Source organism: Serinus canaria, chromosome 2, assembly GCF_022539315.1.
Source record: "Serinus canaria isolate serCan28SL12 chromosome 2, serCan2020, whole genome shotgun sequence".
NCBI classification, from domain to species: Eukaryota; Metazoa; Chordata; class Aves; order Passeriformes; family Fringillidae; genus Serinus; species Serinus canaria.
This window is the reverse complement of record NC_066315.1, coordinates 86,271,492-86,288,426: the sequence shown is the minus strand read 5'-3', so window position 1 is coordinate 86,288,426 and position 16,935 is coordinate 86,271,492. Positions and strand designations below refer to the sequence as shown.

The following is a 16,935-nucleotide window of genomic DNA, read 5'->3' as shown; positions in this document are numbered from 1 at the left end:
TAATGGAAATGTCTTTCATGTAAAACTGTATCTGTTTTATGGTGTATTTTAAATTATGTCTCTTCTATCACTACTCACACTTAAGTGCACATTTAAATTTGTTAAATGGTTGCATGCAGACCTTTACAGACATCACTTTTAAAATGCTGAATCACCTTTATAAGGTTCCTTATCTGAGTAAGGCAAAGTTCTCTTAATCTTACCTGGTTACAAGGATTTTGAATTTAAACCTAATGAGCTTTAGTCTGAAGGATAAGATGTTCCTACTTCTTATGTGAAAATTTAATTAAAAAGCAGACTATTGTGTTTGGGTAGGAGGGCCCAAGTTAGTTCAGACACATTTGTCTGTACTGTGTGGAAGCAAAGTTGCTGCACACAGTACTGTGGTGGTACAGAAATGAGTCTTCTCTCTGTACGTGAAGAAATATGTGGGATAAAGTATTTGGGAAATGCCATAGAATAAAGTTTCTGTGTTCTCTTCACTTCTTCCCCATGCAAAATATGCCAACATTTGCATTGCAAATTGCATATTTGGAAAGCTCCAGGAAATTTATAAAGTTTCTTTCTTTAAGAATTTTAAGTTATCACGTAAACGGATAGATGGATTATTTTGTATGTGATAGCTGTGTAAGAATGTGCTTTCTGTAACTGTGTTGTTGAAGTATTCTCTGCTCTGGAAAAAGCCTTATCTTAGGACTTCTGTAACTGAAGAGCTGAACCCTGTAAGTACATTTGTCAGAGCATATGTACCTTGGCAGATTGGTCTTGCAGTTTATAGCTCTAAATTCCTATAGGAGAGGGAGGAGCTTAAGCCTGGGTCTAATGGGTGAATGGATGACAAAAGGTCAACAGAAGCATTGAAATGGCTGTAGGAAAAAGGTGATGATTTCACAGGGTTCATGGAGGAAGAATTTGAAAAAGGAAAAGCCTTTCAAAATACAGCTATAAACACAATAAAGTAGTTTTCCAAAGGTAGTGAAAATTACTAATGTGGGGATAAAAGCTTACATTATACAGAACTTTTCATAATAAGATTTTGTTCTGTAAGTAAGAAGCCACTCTAGACACAATGTTGAATGTATTGTTGTTTCAGGAGTTGTCAAGTTTGGTATCCTTGTATTGTGTAACTGTATGATACAGTATCCTTCCTAATTCCAGCAAGTCTTTTCTCCTTAAAGAAGGTAGGGCTTTAATGTGCAACAGAACCTCTCGCTCTTCAGCTTAAATGTACTTAAGGTCAGTTGATTTACGTGTTGTTTTTGTCTAAGCAGGAGAACAGTGTTGATCAACTCATTTCCCCATCTCCCTTCACCCCTCCATTTTTTAGATGACAGCTGTCTTCCTCCTGAGTGTGTGCTCTGTGTATTAAAGCAGTTTAAGCTTTCCCAAACATTACAAGAAGGGCACTTGATAATCTGCATGATTCTCTTATCCTCATTTGTGCCTGTTCTAATTCTGTTTCAGCCAGCATTTATCATGGATGGCTGGAATTATATGTAGTCTTCCAATGCTTAACACACTAATACATCCATAGCTTTTAAGTTCTACTGGCTGTGCTTATTCTGTGTATTGTAGGATGATGGATGCATGGTATCTCAGAATTTGGGAAGTAATGCCACAGGTTATTGGCAGTTACATTTTTTGTAGGGACAGGGAAACAAGAGAAGTGAAAATTACAGCCTTGCAAGATTTTTTTAGTTGTATTACCAAATGTTTTGGGTTCAGTAGGCATTGTTGAAGAGAAAGTAAAAAATACGTGAACACAAAATAGAAATTTAAAGAGTAAATTGTTACAGGTTACCTTTTATTGGCAGTGTGTGAGCAACCAAGACTGAGGGATCATTTTTTTTGCAATTAGAGGTTTAATTTTTAATATTTTGGTTCTAGCTTATTTTCATTGGAGCTGGATCTGCTTAGGGTTTTTGTTTGGTTTGGTTTTTTATTTGTATGTAAAGTTAGTTGGAAACTGAATCTTAGCATCAGGATGTGTTGAGAATCTTAGCTAAGTACAGCCAGCCATTGACAAGGTCTTTTTCACACAAACACTTAGTGGTAGTACTTGGGCTGGCAAACATGGTATGTCCAGTTAGGATATAATTCCAGATTTGAGTGAAATGTAGTGAGAATAACGAACATATCTTAGAGTGGCATGTCTTTTTCCCAAACAGATTTTAGGAGTCTAGTGTAGATAGTCTGGAAAATAACCCATTGTGAGAAATGGGTGAGTGCTGCTCATTGATGCAAATCTGAGCTTTACTGATTATATCTGCTTTTTAAACAAAACCATCAAAAAAAGAACTGCTCTTCTTCTTTGACAATTCTCATTTACCCCTAGTTCTCCTGAAAGTGCAGAAAAAATTGAAATTAAGAGAAACTCTGGTCATGAGAAAGGAAAGGGCATTGCATTTTATTGTTTTTATAAGCAGTAGGTCTGTCTCTGTATGAATGTGTCTCCTTTAAATATGGGCTCTGAAAATAGGAAGTGGGTTCTGTATCCTGTCGTTACTGTGGACTGTTTGTGGCTGTACATTTGCCTCATGGAGAGTCAGCAGACAGCAGTTCAGATGTGAGAGGCTTCCTGGAGGAGAAAGTAGGGAGGTTTCTCTTGTCAGCCACCAAACCATCCTAAACTTAATAGGTGGGGTAACACGTGTGTTTTTATCAACAGTAAAGAATTAATAATTTTCTTTACTGGTTTTTTTTTTTTTTTTTATTTTCAAGAGGACTGTTGTCTTACAACATGATGACTGCAGTTTGGTTATAGAATTTGTGAGGGAGTTTAGGAGCATTGGCAGTGGCTCAGCTGCATGCAGGACTTTTACTCCGTGGAATATACTAATATTTTATATACATGCTTTCTGATGTACTTGAGTGAATCATGTAGTTGTTATATGCTTTTTCTAGGTATAGTGCACTAGAATTTTATATGTGGATTATTTAGATTGTTTGGATTTTGGATAAAGTCAGCTTCTATTTCTTCTGGTACCAAGTTCATTACATAGTTTAACCAAGCAAAGAAAACAAGCAGAATCTCTGCCAATAGTTATATTATTATAGAAAATACTTTCTTACACATGTAAGAACTTAGATGAATAATTTTCCAATAAAATACTGGAAAAGTGGCTATAGACTCCTTAGTTTTGGATGACTTGAAGATTAGAATTAAGCTGTAGCCTATTTTCAGATGTAGGTTGTTTACATTTGTAGAACTATTTAAACATCAGTATTGGTAAGCTAATAGGCAGGTAGAGCCTCCCAGGTATTGTCTTAAATGTTGATAAAAGGTATTTTATTTTAGACATATAATGTTATTTCCTGTATTTATCATCCAATTCCCAAAGGCTGAAATTGTAGAAAAATACCAAAGACTTCCTTTCACATTCAGCTAAAATCTTAGGGCTCTTTGTTGTATTTAGTATGGAATTGCAAAGTGGAGCAATACAGCCCTGAGATCTGTGTTTTTTCCAAAACAAACCTCATGTACAGATAGTAGGTTTTAAAGTGCAGAATTGAAGTTAAAGGTTTGTTGTTTAATCAGAAAGCAATTTTCCCTTTTTTCACAGATAAATTATTCCATAGTTAAAGAGGTAGAAACTCTGCAGTGTCAGTTTGAGGCTTTTGAACCCTTGTAATTGATTTCTCTGACTGTGACTCTTTCCATAAGTAGCAAAAGCCAGTAAACATGTGTGCTTTGTGACCTATTTTATTTTCATTTTTCCTGAGGTTTATGTTTCTTTGCAAATCTGCTTCTAAATTAATCAACATTATGCGATTTTTTATAAATTTGAAATATTCATACCTTTTGTTTCCATTGGGAGCTAATATAATTTCTGGCAACTGGCGAACATGTTAGATTTACTGAGAATTCATTGTCTTGTTTTCAGGGAGAAACAAACTTCACTTACACGATCTTAATCTCTAATAGAGATGAATAACAACATTAAAGCTCTCCTCTGTTGTGATTATGCTACTAATGATTAGTAATGGCTAGAATTGGTGGTATAGTCCTACATAAACTAGCTCCTGAAATGGGTGTACTTTAGCATGTGGATGAGCATCAGTAAAGAAAAATAACTTCAGTGCAAAAGGAGAAATTGACTGTTGAGAAGTGCAAGGAGAATTGCATGAAATCTGTACATTTATATGATCTACAATTTGCTGTTGTATGTATATCAGACTTAATTATGTATTTGATGTTGTGCCATTGAATATGAATGCTTTAATATGAATGTTGTACCAAAAAAACATATGAAATCTGTCCAAGAGTAATTAACATAATAGGAGTGTTTTGAAATGCGTAGAATGGGAATATTTGAATGCCTGGATGGGAGTATTAATGCCATAAATGAGTACCTCATGTTAAGATTTGGTGTTTTGCTGAAATGTCCTTCTGAGAGTACAAGTCCTGCTCTGAAATGTGATGGTAGCTGTCAGTATAATTAAACTGGAATTGTCCAGATTATGTTGATAGTTCTGTTAATGCCATTAAAGTTGTTCATCTTTGTTATATCCCTCTTTGTTTCAAAAGTGCATGTTAGTAGTAAAACCCAAGTTCTTGCATTAGAATTTGTTATGATCTTCCTATTGCAATTTACCTTTGTGTCTAGAACAATTTCATTTTCATTCTGTGGATGACTTTGCCTGCCTCTCATTGCTTTTTTTCCCCTATTACTGCATTTTTCAATAATTTTCCACTGTGTTGTGTTTTTTTCCCTTTTCTTCCATCTCCGCCTGCCACTGACAAGCTGTGGCACTGGCTTAATAAGAAGGTAAATAAACAGAAAAATTATGATTCCAGCTAATGGATTCTGTTGTTTTGGGGAGTTTGATTTTTTTTTTTTTTTTTTTTTATTTTGCAGCATGAACACTCCTTAACATGCCTTGCTTCATATAGATTTCTGTCTCAAATGCCTCTTTTCCAGCTCTTGGTATAAGCTACTGAAGGTCATATAATTCTATCTGATCTTTTCTACTCCAATGAATGCACATAGTGAAGTGTTTAGCACAGCCGAGTCTTGCAATAGCATTTCAAGGGCTAGAGTGATTTAGGGCACTTTATTTAAAAATAGTTGATCTCTGCCTGGTCCCCACTTGTACACCTAACAAAACCAGTTCTCTCTCTCCCAGTCTGGAGAGCTGTTCTCTGCTCAGGGAAAGCATCAGTTAACCAAATTACCAGGGGAGTGGTGAGGCTGTGAAGCACAGTTGTAGTTCTGTAAGTGCTTGCAAATGAAGCATGGGCTGGTTTCACTGAGTGCTGTCAGTCTTTTCCTTTTGAAGTGCCAAACTTGTCTGTGTACACAGGCACAGCACCTAGTGCACCAGGAGTGAATGCATACAAAATGAGACTTTTGTGTGGCCTCAGAACTGCTGAATCTGAACAAATCTGAAGGGAAGAAAAAGACTGGTTTAAAAAAAAATTAGGTAGTTGGTACAGCTAAAATATTTTTTTCCTATCGTGTGGCTTTAAAAACTGTGTGATATGTTTTCATGATTGAGTTATATTTGTCCATGAAGAGGGGCATTTTAATGTTCTTTTGCCCTTGACTGCATTTCTCCCGTTTTAAAATCACATTTTTATTTTCCAACTCTGAAATGTTTATCTTATGTGAGTGACTTGTGGTTAGTAAAAATGTGCAACCGTAACCTGTCATAATTTTTTTTTAAATTAAATACTGGTTTGTTAGCAGAGTTCAGGTAAAGAGCTGAGTTTGGTGACCCACAAGAAAAAGTTTAGTCTCAACTGCTTTTTTTCTGTCATTTATCATTTTTGTTGAAAATTCATATGAGTAGATATGGAGTTTTTTTCCTTAATACTGGTAGGTTGCAAAACCAATTTAACTATAATAGCTTTAAATGCTAAAATGTCTGTATTTTATTTTTAGTTTAGAAATTTGCATTATTTGACAAAGCCCTGTGGGCATAATTTCTTAACAGAGTATGGTTTTTTAGTTCCTTGGAGTTATCTTTGAAAAGTGTTGTTTTACTTTACAGTTTCATAAGTAAAAATCCTGAAATCCTGATAGTATTACAGTGTTGACTTCTGTGCATGAACATACAGTAATAATATTATAATCAAGATTTTTTTAAAAAGTGAAAAAATATGCATCAGTGGGTTTATTTTGTTGTGTGTAGTGTTTTGGTGATTTTTAAAAAAACTTTTTTTAAAAAAACTTAAAAAATGTTACCCTCTACCAGAGGCAGAAAAAAAGAGGGGATTTGTACTACAGAACAATAGCTGCAGTTAAAGGTGATTCCTTTTTTGCCTGTCTTTGAAGGGTTGTACTTCAGAGACCACAGACATAAATTTCTGATAATCCAGCAGGAAATTTAAAATCATATGAATATGGTAGAGTTTGAAATTATGGTAGATTATGACTGCTAGTGATAAACCTTGGCTTTTTGAGTCCTGTTTGTGGTATATATAGCTCAAAATATAAAATAGATTCAGTCAGCCTGGCATAGTTTGTTCTTAATAACATTGTCTATGTCAGGAGTCTTTAGAAGGAGCTAAATTCTTCTGCTGCTTTTGGAGGGATACTGGTGTAGGTAGACTTGAGACCTCACACAAACTGTTCTCTATATTTTCTAGCTTAACTACTTAGCTGACTCATTTCACCATAACCTTGGGATGTGTTCTGGTTACAGACTTCCCCTTATTCTCTGCAGATGATATTAATGAGATGGTATCTTCAAATATTAACTAAGAAGAGGGAAATGAGAAGTCTAAGGAATGTCTTGGGAAAAAAATCCTCATAAATAGCTGAGCTGTTTACAGAAAAAAAAAATAAAAATCCGTGTTGGTAATTTTTTTAATGTAGATTTAATGAAATACGAAGTAGATGCCTAGGTGTGCTGTTTGGGTAATGTAAATTAAGCATACTAGAAAAATTACTGTCCTGAAGCTATGCAGTATGAAACCTGCAAATATTAATTAGTAGATGATGTACCATACTGCAAAACATGGAGAACCTGTCTAGATAGTAGGATTTCTAAGTATGGACGGTAGCTCTGTTACAGCTCAGTATAATGTGGTTTTGTGTCATCATCCAAAAGTTGAAAGAGGGAGTGCTTGCAAATTATTGAGGAACTTTATAACAGAATGTAACTCAATCATAAAATACCTTTTTACAGTGAGCTAAATAAAAATAAAAACCTTGATAGCCTTTCCTTTCAAAACTGTGACAATTAAAGATAGTTGGTTTTTTTTTTTTTGTTGACAGTCTGTCACAAATCAGTAATATTTCAGTTTGGTTTTACAAGTTGACCTTCTGTAGCTTAGGAGCCTGGCTTTCCTTTACCTTTGCATAATCTCAGATGCTGTGGCAGCCTCAGCTTTCTGCTGGTGACTAACCTTTGGATTAGAGGCTTGGAACTGAATATAAAACTTCATGACCTCTGGCTAATGAGTGTGTTTAGTCAGTACATGTTTGTCTCTGTGTGCATGCCCATGGTTTACAGGAAGAGTGTAAAGGGAGGTCTGGCAGGGTCGGGGTAAGAGTGAAGTCTGGACCTGATTCAGTGATAAATACAACCACACAGGCATTTAACAGTGCAGATCCCTGCAGTGAGTAGCTTACCTGCACCTATGCATTATTTACCATGAGTGTGAAAAGGTGAGGGATTCCTAAGGAAGTGTTGTGGGTTAATGTAGGGGAAGAAAGTATGTTTTAATAGAAGGAAAAAAAGAGAGTAAATATAACCTAAAGTGAATGTCCATCTGCTTTTACTTTTACAGTACTCAGTCCAATTCAGTCTTCTGCTGTGATGTATCTGTACCACTTAGATAACTTGGATCCCCTTAAGTCTGTGTTGAGAGATGGAATTGCAGTACCTGTAGGCTTGCCAAAGCCGGCTTTCATCACCTTTCTTGGGCTACCTGCTCAAATAAATAGAGACAAGGTGGGCTGGCATGGCTGAGGCTGCTGCTGGTACCAGTACATCATCAGTGCTGCCATGACTTTACTAACTAGATTAAAGGTAATCCAGGATTTACATGTGCTGCAGCTGCACCTTAATGGCAGTCCAGGCATATTTGAACTGACAGTACGAGTGTCTGGGAAGGATACTTGTGCCATCTCAGAGAGAGTCCTCATCCTGGTCTTTTGGAGCTTGACCTTCAGTAGTTGCTACATGGCAAAACATCTAAAGCATTCAGCCTCACGTCCACTGAGATTTCACCTGTTGAATACCCCTCACACAATTTTTGAGCCTAGCATTTTTTGAAATCTCTGACAGTACTTCCAATTACATGGATTCAGTAAATCTGATTAAGGTGCTGTATGTAAGACTACTGGATTTCTTTAAACTCTGACTAAGAAAGTAAATAGAGTTTGAACTTTGTCTGAAATGACGGGTGCAGCTTTAATTTTTAATAGCTTCATTTTGAAGTCCATGCTATAAAATTTTCTTCCCCTGCCTATCCAGTGGTGTTTTCTTGGTGATATTTGTTATTTCTGTCCTTTGAAACAAGGACTTTCATTTCTCGCTTCTCTTGCATAATCACTAGATGTACATGAGGCTTGGGAGGACACAGCAAATCTCGTTTCAGTCTTATTTCCAAAGAGGTAACCCCTGTATATATGCCCTATCTACATAGGCTGCTCAAAGTTTTTCAGAGAGCTGCGGTATTGCTGCAAGCAGGTCACTTGCCTCCAGCACTGGCAATGCATTTCTGATGGCTGAAATCTGTTAGCAATGCTGAAAACCAAACTTAGGTTAAAAATACTTGAGACAAAAGATTTTTCATGCTTCCTCATGCTTTCTGAGTTCCTTTCTGCAGTTCTTAATGTAGTACAGACTTTGTTACAGGACCTTATATTAATTTGTATCAAACAAGGAGCTGGTAAAAACTTGGAATTTAAAAGTAATTACTTGATATACATAAACTGCTCAGATACTACTGGGTGAACACACACACAAAAAAATCCTTGCTTTTGTCAAATAGGAGATCTGACTTCAGTGTTGACCAATTCAGTCATCACACAGCAGTCTGAGAAGTTTGTTGTTCCAGCGTTAATTTCATGTGTAGGGATAGGGTAAATAATGCAGAAAGAACTAATGTAAACCATTAGCATGCATATTAGTAGTTTTGTAAGATCTCTAACTAAAAAATCACCAACTTAATCATTGAACATATAACTTGGATTTGAAGTACTTTCGCTTACTACACATTGGCTTTGACCTTAGTTCTCGTGAATCACAAATTTTACAATTGTGCTGCTGCTTTTTCCTGTAGTAATGCTAAGTGGACTAGAAATAGATCTGGTATTTGAACCATAGGGGCTAGAAAAATGTATTTGGTCATGCTTGCATGTGCTTTCACAGCTTTTTATGTAAACAGTCAGTTTGTGTATGAGATGAAGCTCACCTTGTGTTCCAGAGCACTCTGCAAAGTCATGTGACTGAGCAGTTTGATTGTTTTGAATGACATTATCACAATTTCTCTACTCAAATGTGGTATCACCATTTGCTTATGGACCTGTATAGAATGGGCCTTTTGTAAACTGACAGAACAACAAATGTGCCTGTTTCCTGTATCAGTCAGTTTAGCTGATGCATGCTTAAAGCTGAGCATCCTCCTGAGACTGGAAGTGGATAGAAATAGTTGGTGCTGAATAATTGGCTGATATTCAATAATGCAGAACCCCACCTGTCCCATTTCAGTTCAGAAGGTGATGAGGCAGCTTTGAAAATTTTATTACTTGCAAAAATACCTCATTTGTCATTTAGATGGCTCTTAGCTATTCAAATCTGAAAGTTATGGTTGTGCTTTATAGTATACCTTGATAGCTTTGAAGTCCTGTGCAGACAGTATCTGTAAGTTTCCTGGTTGCTGAAGGACAAGAAACAAAGACAAATTTCTGGATTCTAGTTGACATGAATGTCTTCTTTAGGTACTTCTCTAGGTCTAGCAAGTAATTGTCGAATTATTGCTTGCTTTGCAGAGAGCTTGCTGTGTTTTGTGGTAATGTGTACATGTTTTTTGCAGAATCACATGTCATACCATGATCTTAATCATGCTAACATTGCTTGTTAATTGTTCATCTCCAAGCTTGGGCATAAATGCTGTTTGATTAGAGCCTGATTTTGTACTGTGATTGTAAATAAAAATAACAATACTGTTGCATAACATACAGCATTGCTTTAATTAAAGATTGATTTATGTGCTATAATTTGTTCTTTTTTTTTTCTGCACAGATTATCGTGTGGTTGGAGAAAATGCTAGATAAAATAATCAGCATTTTCATAATATTTTTGCTGGTGATAGGAACCCTTCTGCTAGCTCTTCTCCTTACTGCAAAGGTACAGTGTGCTAACGAATATAATCATAAAGCTCATTTTCATTGATGATGAAGGTTACTTATATGAGATTGTAAACTTAAATAATTTTTCTAGATGTTTAGGAACTAATTGCTCTGTATTTGAACTTGTCAGTATTCCAGGACTATAAAATATACAGAAATATATAAAAATCTCAATGTTTCTATTTCTTTGTATTTCTGTGGTTTTTACCTATATGACAAGGCTAATATATAGACATTTGTAAATACAAAGTTTATTCTAGTAAAAGAATTACTAGCTTATGTATTACAGGAACAGATTTGTTTTGCATCCTGTTGACTCTTTCCTTGTCAACAGAAGAGCCACTTACATTTTTTTTCTCTTTAATAAACCTCACATCAGAAACATTTGCAAAATAATTAAGTTGTGTTTGTCAAATTGTTAGTGTAATTGCCTGTAGCAACCTCATGGTATCCTTTTCTGAGTTAAATGCACTGGGATTCATTATGCTCAGGTATTCTCTGAAATTGATGTTTGGTTTATGGCTGAGTTTGGATGGGTCTATTTTTTTTGCTCACCAGAAGAGGTCACTCATGTACTTTTTTTTTCCTTTTTCCTTAATGGAGCTGTGTTCATACATGAAATGGTTAATGGAGATTGAATGTTTAATACAGTTATGGAGCAAAGATCAATGGGTTTGATGTCAATCTCCTTTTTCCAAAATGTAGGCATATGTAATGTTGAGTACTTAAAATTAAAGACTTTTGAAGTTGTGCAAACATTCCTGCCTAAAGCTCCCTTACATTCACAGAAGGAGTATTAAGATGTTTATAAAGCGTGTATTTTAGCATTCTTGCTGAAGAATTTATTTAGTTAAGCACTTCATAGCAGGGTTGGTCATGGTAGAGGTAAGTATTCATTACTTTTTACACTTCTTTGATCCATGGCTTAAAAAGTTGTATCTGAAGCTTTGCTTTGTATTTTAGTACTTCTCTTGACAGTGCTTCTGTTATTTTTGGTTTTTTTTTCCACTGATGGGATGAGATTTAAACTTCCATCTGCTATTACTAGTGACCAGGATTCATTATTGTATTGACTGGGTGTTTCTTGCCTTAATGGAACTTTTTTTTTCCTAGTGGGTTGTTTGCACTAGAAGAATTATTTTTTAAATGTACAAACTGGTCACTGCATTCCTTCTTGCTTTCCCCCTCGTCCACATCCTCCTTCCTCTTCCACCACTCACTCCCCCTCCCCCCCCCAAAAAAAGAATTCTTTCTGAATGTAGGAAGAGTTGTAGTTTGCATTGCATAACATTTCCTCTCTCTCTCTTTAATTTAGGTACATCAAGAGAGCGTTCACATGATTCAAGTCACAAGCAGCTTGATCAATGAGACAGTAGCCAGTCACCCAGAATGGGCAAAGTAAGAATGCTGAAGTTAAGCGAATAGTATAGGGTGGATGAACAAGCTTCCAGGTGCTCTTATGCATAGTTTTTAATTTTAAAAATCCCCTAGGTGAACAGAAATGTGGGTATCTCTCACAGGCAGATGTAGAAGCTAAACTGTCAGACAGCAGAGATGTTTGTGCCTCACTCTGGAGGACTGTCAGTGTGGTGTCTCATTTGAAGGCTGGTTGTGTTTTGGTGGTGAAGGACGACCCTATGAACTTTCCTAGCTACAGTTATAGAGAAGAAACTTATAGTGCAGAAAATGAAGAGATCTGTATTTTGTCCCTTTTTTCTATGAAAGAGAAGTGCTGGCAAAGAATGCTCTAGAAAGTTTCAAGATAGATCTAAATTATTTTCTAAATGGGGAGAGATTGATGTTGAGTGCATTTGAAGGAATAGGAGTTGAAGACATTATTCCTGGAGTGAAGCAAAGAAGAGTTCAGGGGTGGGTGGGGGGAGTTTGGTGTGACTCAGTTGGGCAGGGCCATTCCTTGTATGGGTAGATGTGTGCAGTGTGTGCAGTGGGGAGTTTGTAAGGTTTGGTCTGTGTAATGACTAAAGCACCAAGACAAGTAGTAAGGGAGAGGGATGGTGTTGAGAGAAATGCATCCAGAGGAAAACGTGGGCACACTGGTGAGCAAATGAGTCATTGAACATCAGAGGGGGAATAGATGAGACTGAAAAGTGTGGTTTTAAGGAGGGTGTGTTTCAGGTGGCTTTCATTCTGCTTCAGGTAAACAGACATTGGGCAAGTGTGAGATACCAATTTAATGACAGCAAAAAAAAAAAATCTCTCCAGAATAAGAATGGTTGACTCTTTCAAGGGCACATTCTAGATGAAAGTGATGGTGGTTTAAGAAGATTGAAAGAAAGCAGATGCTGTATAATAAGATCAAAACAATTTTTCAAAAACAGAACTAAAAGGATATAGTTAATAACCAGTGTAGTAATACATGCTTTAGCACTACTAAAGTAATCACAATCATGAGAACAGAAAGCACTCAAAGCTCTTGGTTTTATTCCTTCATGGCATCTCTTGTGCTGTTTGGCCTTTCTCTTTTGCTGTAAGATGGAAATAAGTGGGACTCATGGAGATGGGAATTTGACTGTCAGAAGCTTATTTACATAATGAAACTAGTGGAGTACTAGTTAAATAATTTGCAGAATTCTAGTATAACGTTTATTTCCAGTGTTTGCATTCAAATTTGAAGTATCCATAGCACTATATTTTGGTTCATTAAGAGTAAGAATACCTCTTGCCAAATCCATGAAGCTTTACCAGCTTTCAGAGCTCGATGTTCATATTATGTTTAGAGATGAGTGACTGAAATATCTTGGGATTCCAATCTGGAACATTTCTGAAGCATTATACAGACAGAGGAGCTTCCATGTTGATCTTCAGTCAGGTGAACAAATACAGCAGTTCTGTTTCCTGAATGCTTTCGTTTTGCTTTGGAAGGGCTCCCAAGAAGTGCCATTGAATCAAGATGTAAAAAGAAAGTCAAAGCAGAGATTGTGTGCCCTGTATTCACAAGTGGTAAAATGCTGACAACTCAGTAGAGTACATTGCTTGAAAGTGATGTGAGCCCTGAAGAAATTCACAAGCAGGTGGTTTGGTGAGGACTTAGAAATAACTGATGTCCAGACCTTTTGTCAGCTGGTTGCTTTTTCATGGAAACTATGTTAACAATTTACATTCAGCTTGGTAATTTCAAAAGGTTCTGTTTGCAGCTAGATGAGACTGCTTCATATGATATTTTCAGGAAACTCTGGGGAAAAAAAAATATTGTGTGAATAGCACACATAGAGATTGAAGAACAGATCTCTTCTGAAAAAGCTGAGATATCAAATTAAGGCTTCAGGAACCTTGGAGGATTTTAAATGCAATGACGTGCCCTGGATTAAAATCTGCTTTGCTTATGGGAAAATCTATTCCTTAATATGTAGAAGGAAACATTTGACTTGTAGTAATTTTATATGTATTTAACCATAATTATTTGTTGTTTCAGAATGTTAATTTGCAATGTGTTTTGAGTGTAATAAAGTGGGTATAATATATGAGTTAACTTTCTTTTCCCTCTTTAAAATCCACCTGCTCAGCTGGCTCCCAGAAGCCCAGGTCATTCAGAAGGCACTCAATTCTGCAGCCAACAACGTATACCAGTATGGCCGAGAATGGATCACGCACAAGGTAAGAGTGAGCTGTCAGAAAGCTCAAAATCTTTGGTTTTTGTTTTAATTTCTTGTATTTCATAAAAGTAAAAAGAAATAAAAATACATTTGTCAGTAGTTCTTTTCCACATGTTTAACCATTTTGTTGACAAATCTGTTCTTTCCACTCTGGTTTGGGACTTTAGAAGGAAGAGTGGGAGTGATTTCAGTAGTCTTTTCTGTTCAAGGGATAGTTTGTCTTTAAGAATTGAAGAAACTGTCATTATTCTAATGATTCCCAGTGAAAATGCATCAAATAAAATAAGGTATTTTTTTTAAACTGACTTTGGCTGTTGTATTATAGACAATGTAAACTTCCATTGCGACCACTGCCCCTCCCTCTCCCCTAATTTCTTTTTGGGCTGGGTGTGGTATACTAGACATTTTTTAAATCATAATTTGAATAGTTAAGCTATATTCTTCAGAAGAAGAATTTGCCAGGATTCTTACTCATATATTTGGTGTCTAGCACACATCTCAAATTATATGAAATATTAACTCTAAAGATATGATCAAGGGCTTTGGATTGAGGATTTTAGAGACAGCATTTGTTTTACAGTGCAGAAAGAAGTCTTTAGTACAGCAGAATGTTTTTTAACAAAGTCTTTGAATTGTGAACCGTTTTATCTGAAGTGTGTATTTCATGCTGATACTAATTTTTCAAATAGCTTGGATTTGAAATGTGCCTTTACAGACAATCTTACGTTATTCATCAAGCGTGAAGTTCATCAGTGGATGCGTGCTTTGTTCTGTCCTGTGTAATAATAGATTTTTATGTGTTTTAGCTCCATAAGATTTTAGGAGAAAAAGTAAATAACACTGCTGTGATTGAAAAACAAGTGCTGGAGCTCTGGGACAGGCTTTATCACTCTTGGTTTGTAAAGGTGGGTAACTCATTTAAATGGTATTCATATAAACTATCACTTAGTACTCTGACATAATTATGCCAAGTATGCGTTTCTGAGGAAGAGATTAGCAGAAAGTTGGAAAGTTGAGTAAAGGTCGGTAAAAAGAAGATAGAAGTTTCAAGTGTGTAAGACACATTGTTCTAGAGTCACAGTTTTAGTATAGCCAGAGCTGTGCCCTACACTCAAGTAGTTATATGTTTTTGTGTGTGCCATTTTACAGTTTTCTCACTTTTTATAATTAGTATTTCATCGTTTAGCACTTTCTGCTGATTATTCAGGTTGTTGATGTCTTGGGAAAAAGCAACTGGTCTTCTGCATGATTTGTGTAACTTTTATTAATTTAAATTGTGGGAAAATAGTTGTCCTCTCATTAAGTTTCTTACAATGCATTTCTGCAGCCATCTTACAATGGGTTCTGGACACTGAATCCTGAAAAGTTCCTAGGAGTTAAGTCATTTTATGCTGCCAGTGCTGTTTGCAGTGTAAAGGAAAGAGCAATTCATTAGCCTTTATGCAGTGGAAATACCAAATCCAGAAGTCATATTCCTGAAATACTTCTGTATATTTAAATGATTGCAAATTTATTAACACTTTGCTTTATGCAGGTTTTCTTCAAGTACCTCTAAACTTCCAAGAGGATCTCTGCATTAAAGAAATAACAGTTTTGGTATAGAACTAGATGAACAGGTGATAGGTCTCCCTTCAGTTTACAAATACAGAAGGCCTATTCAAGGGAGATTTTCATCTATTCATTTGTTTCTACTCTCAATAAATTGCTAGCTCAGAAAAAAGATCTCTGTGTTGGCAGTAGATTGTTATAGAACATTGCTAATAGTACCTCACAAAGTGTAACAGTGCATCTAGAGAGAATTGGTAATGAGCAGAAAATGCAATGCTCTTAGATAAATCAGTGCAGAGAATGCACTTGGAATGTTATTTTCCATGTGTGGTAAAGAAAGATACTGCCATTTTGACATGCAGGTGGCTAAGGCTAAAAGTGTGCAGAAAATTTTAACAAGTAGTGGAATACTTATTGTAAAAATCAGAGTTAAGAACTTGAGAAGTCTCCTTCTGTTAAAGACTAGGATGTTTTAGTCAGCAGGTTTGCTTAAGCTTGCTTACAGAGAGTTTTGACATCCTTCTCTGAAACACTCGTCACAGTCCCAGCCTGTGGCATACAAGATGGTAATTGGGTATTATTCACTGGGCAATAGCAGCATCATAATTTGGGAGGAGCCACTTGAGGAATTAGCTGTTGTTTTTATGGCCATGTCCTGTTGTCTTGTTGCATTGCAGTTACAAAGGTGTGTAGTCAGAAGAAATCCTCCTGCATCCAGTTTAGCTTTTAGCTTTTGTGTGATTGAACATTTCCTCTGGAGAGGTAGAAACTAGTAGTGAGAAAACTAGTTGCTTGGACTTCTGCTTGCATTTTTCTTTGTGGGCTGTGCTGGGAAAACTTGTGTTTTACAGACAGTGAATTATGTAGGCAGTAATTGAAATCATTACCTCTTTCTTATGTGCTTTCATTAAGAGCAAAATAGATCCTATTGTATCAGTCAAGCAGTAAAGTTAACTTTAAATTGAGGTGAATCAATACAATATACACATATGTAATTAAATGGGATAATTAACAACGGTTTTCTGTCAGATTTTAATTTTTCCAGTGTACAGAGTACTTCCAGGTATTTTAGGGAATGCCAGTTGAAGCAGCTCTAAGTATTTAAATGCATGTTGGATCTATTCCTTTTTAAGAAAACACCATTCTAAAGCATTAGCTTTTGTCTTTCTCGTATCTCTAAATTGTATTCAGATGTCTATTTTCTTTGTTTTTAAGAATGTAACACATTCTGGAAGACACAAAGGACACAAGTGGCACATAAACCGTCAGAACAGCTGGCTTGGAGATATTCTGGACTGGCAAGATGTTGCATCCTTTGTTCACGATAACATCGAAACGTTTCTCTCGGTACGGATTCTTTGCACTTACTATGAAATTGGTCTAATTTTTAACTGATAGCAATTTCTCCTTGGAGTACCACTAAGGTTATGGATTCAAGTAAATGGAAAATTATAGAAATGCTGTTA

The 16,935-nt window shown here is 36.0% G+C and overlaps 1 protein-coding gene across 2 annotated transcripts in view; it reads left to right on the top strand.

The window, feature by feature from the left end:
• TMEM245 (transmembrane protein 245) overlaps positions 1 to 16,935 on the top strand; it is a 78,709-nt gene that overhangs the window by 23,402 nt on the left and 38,372 nt on the right. The window contains exons 7-12 of one of the 2 annotated variants that reach the window (XM_009089299.4): positions 4,746 to 4,769; positions 10,201 to 10,305; positions 11,623 to 11,705; positions 13,832 to 13,922; positions 14,728 to 14,826; positions 16,685 to 16,816. In XM_009089299.4, coding sequence (XP_009087547.3) covers positions 4,746 to 4,769; positions 10,201 to 10,305; positions 11,623 to 11,705; positions 13,832 to 13,922; positions 14,728 to 14,826; positions 16,685 to 16,816 — 534 coding nt within the window. The remainder of the gene's footprint in view (positions 1 to 4,745; positions 4,770 to 10,200; positions 10,306 to 11,622; positions 11,706 to 13,831; positions 13,923 to 14,727; positions 14,827 to 16,684; positions 16,817 to 16,935) is intronic. The other variant, XM_030229624.2, reaches the window with a different exon arrangement.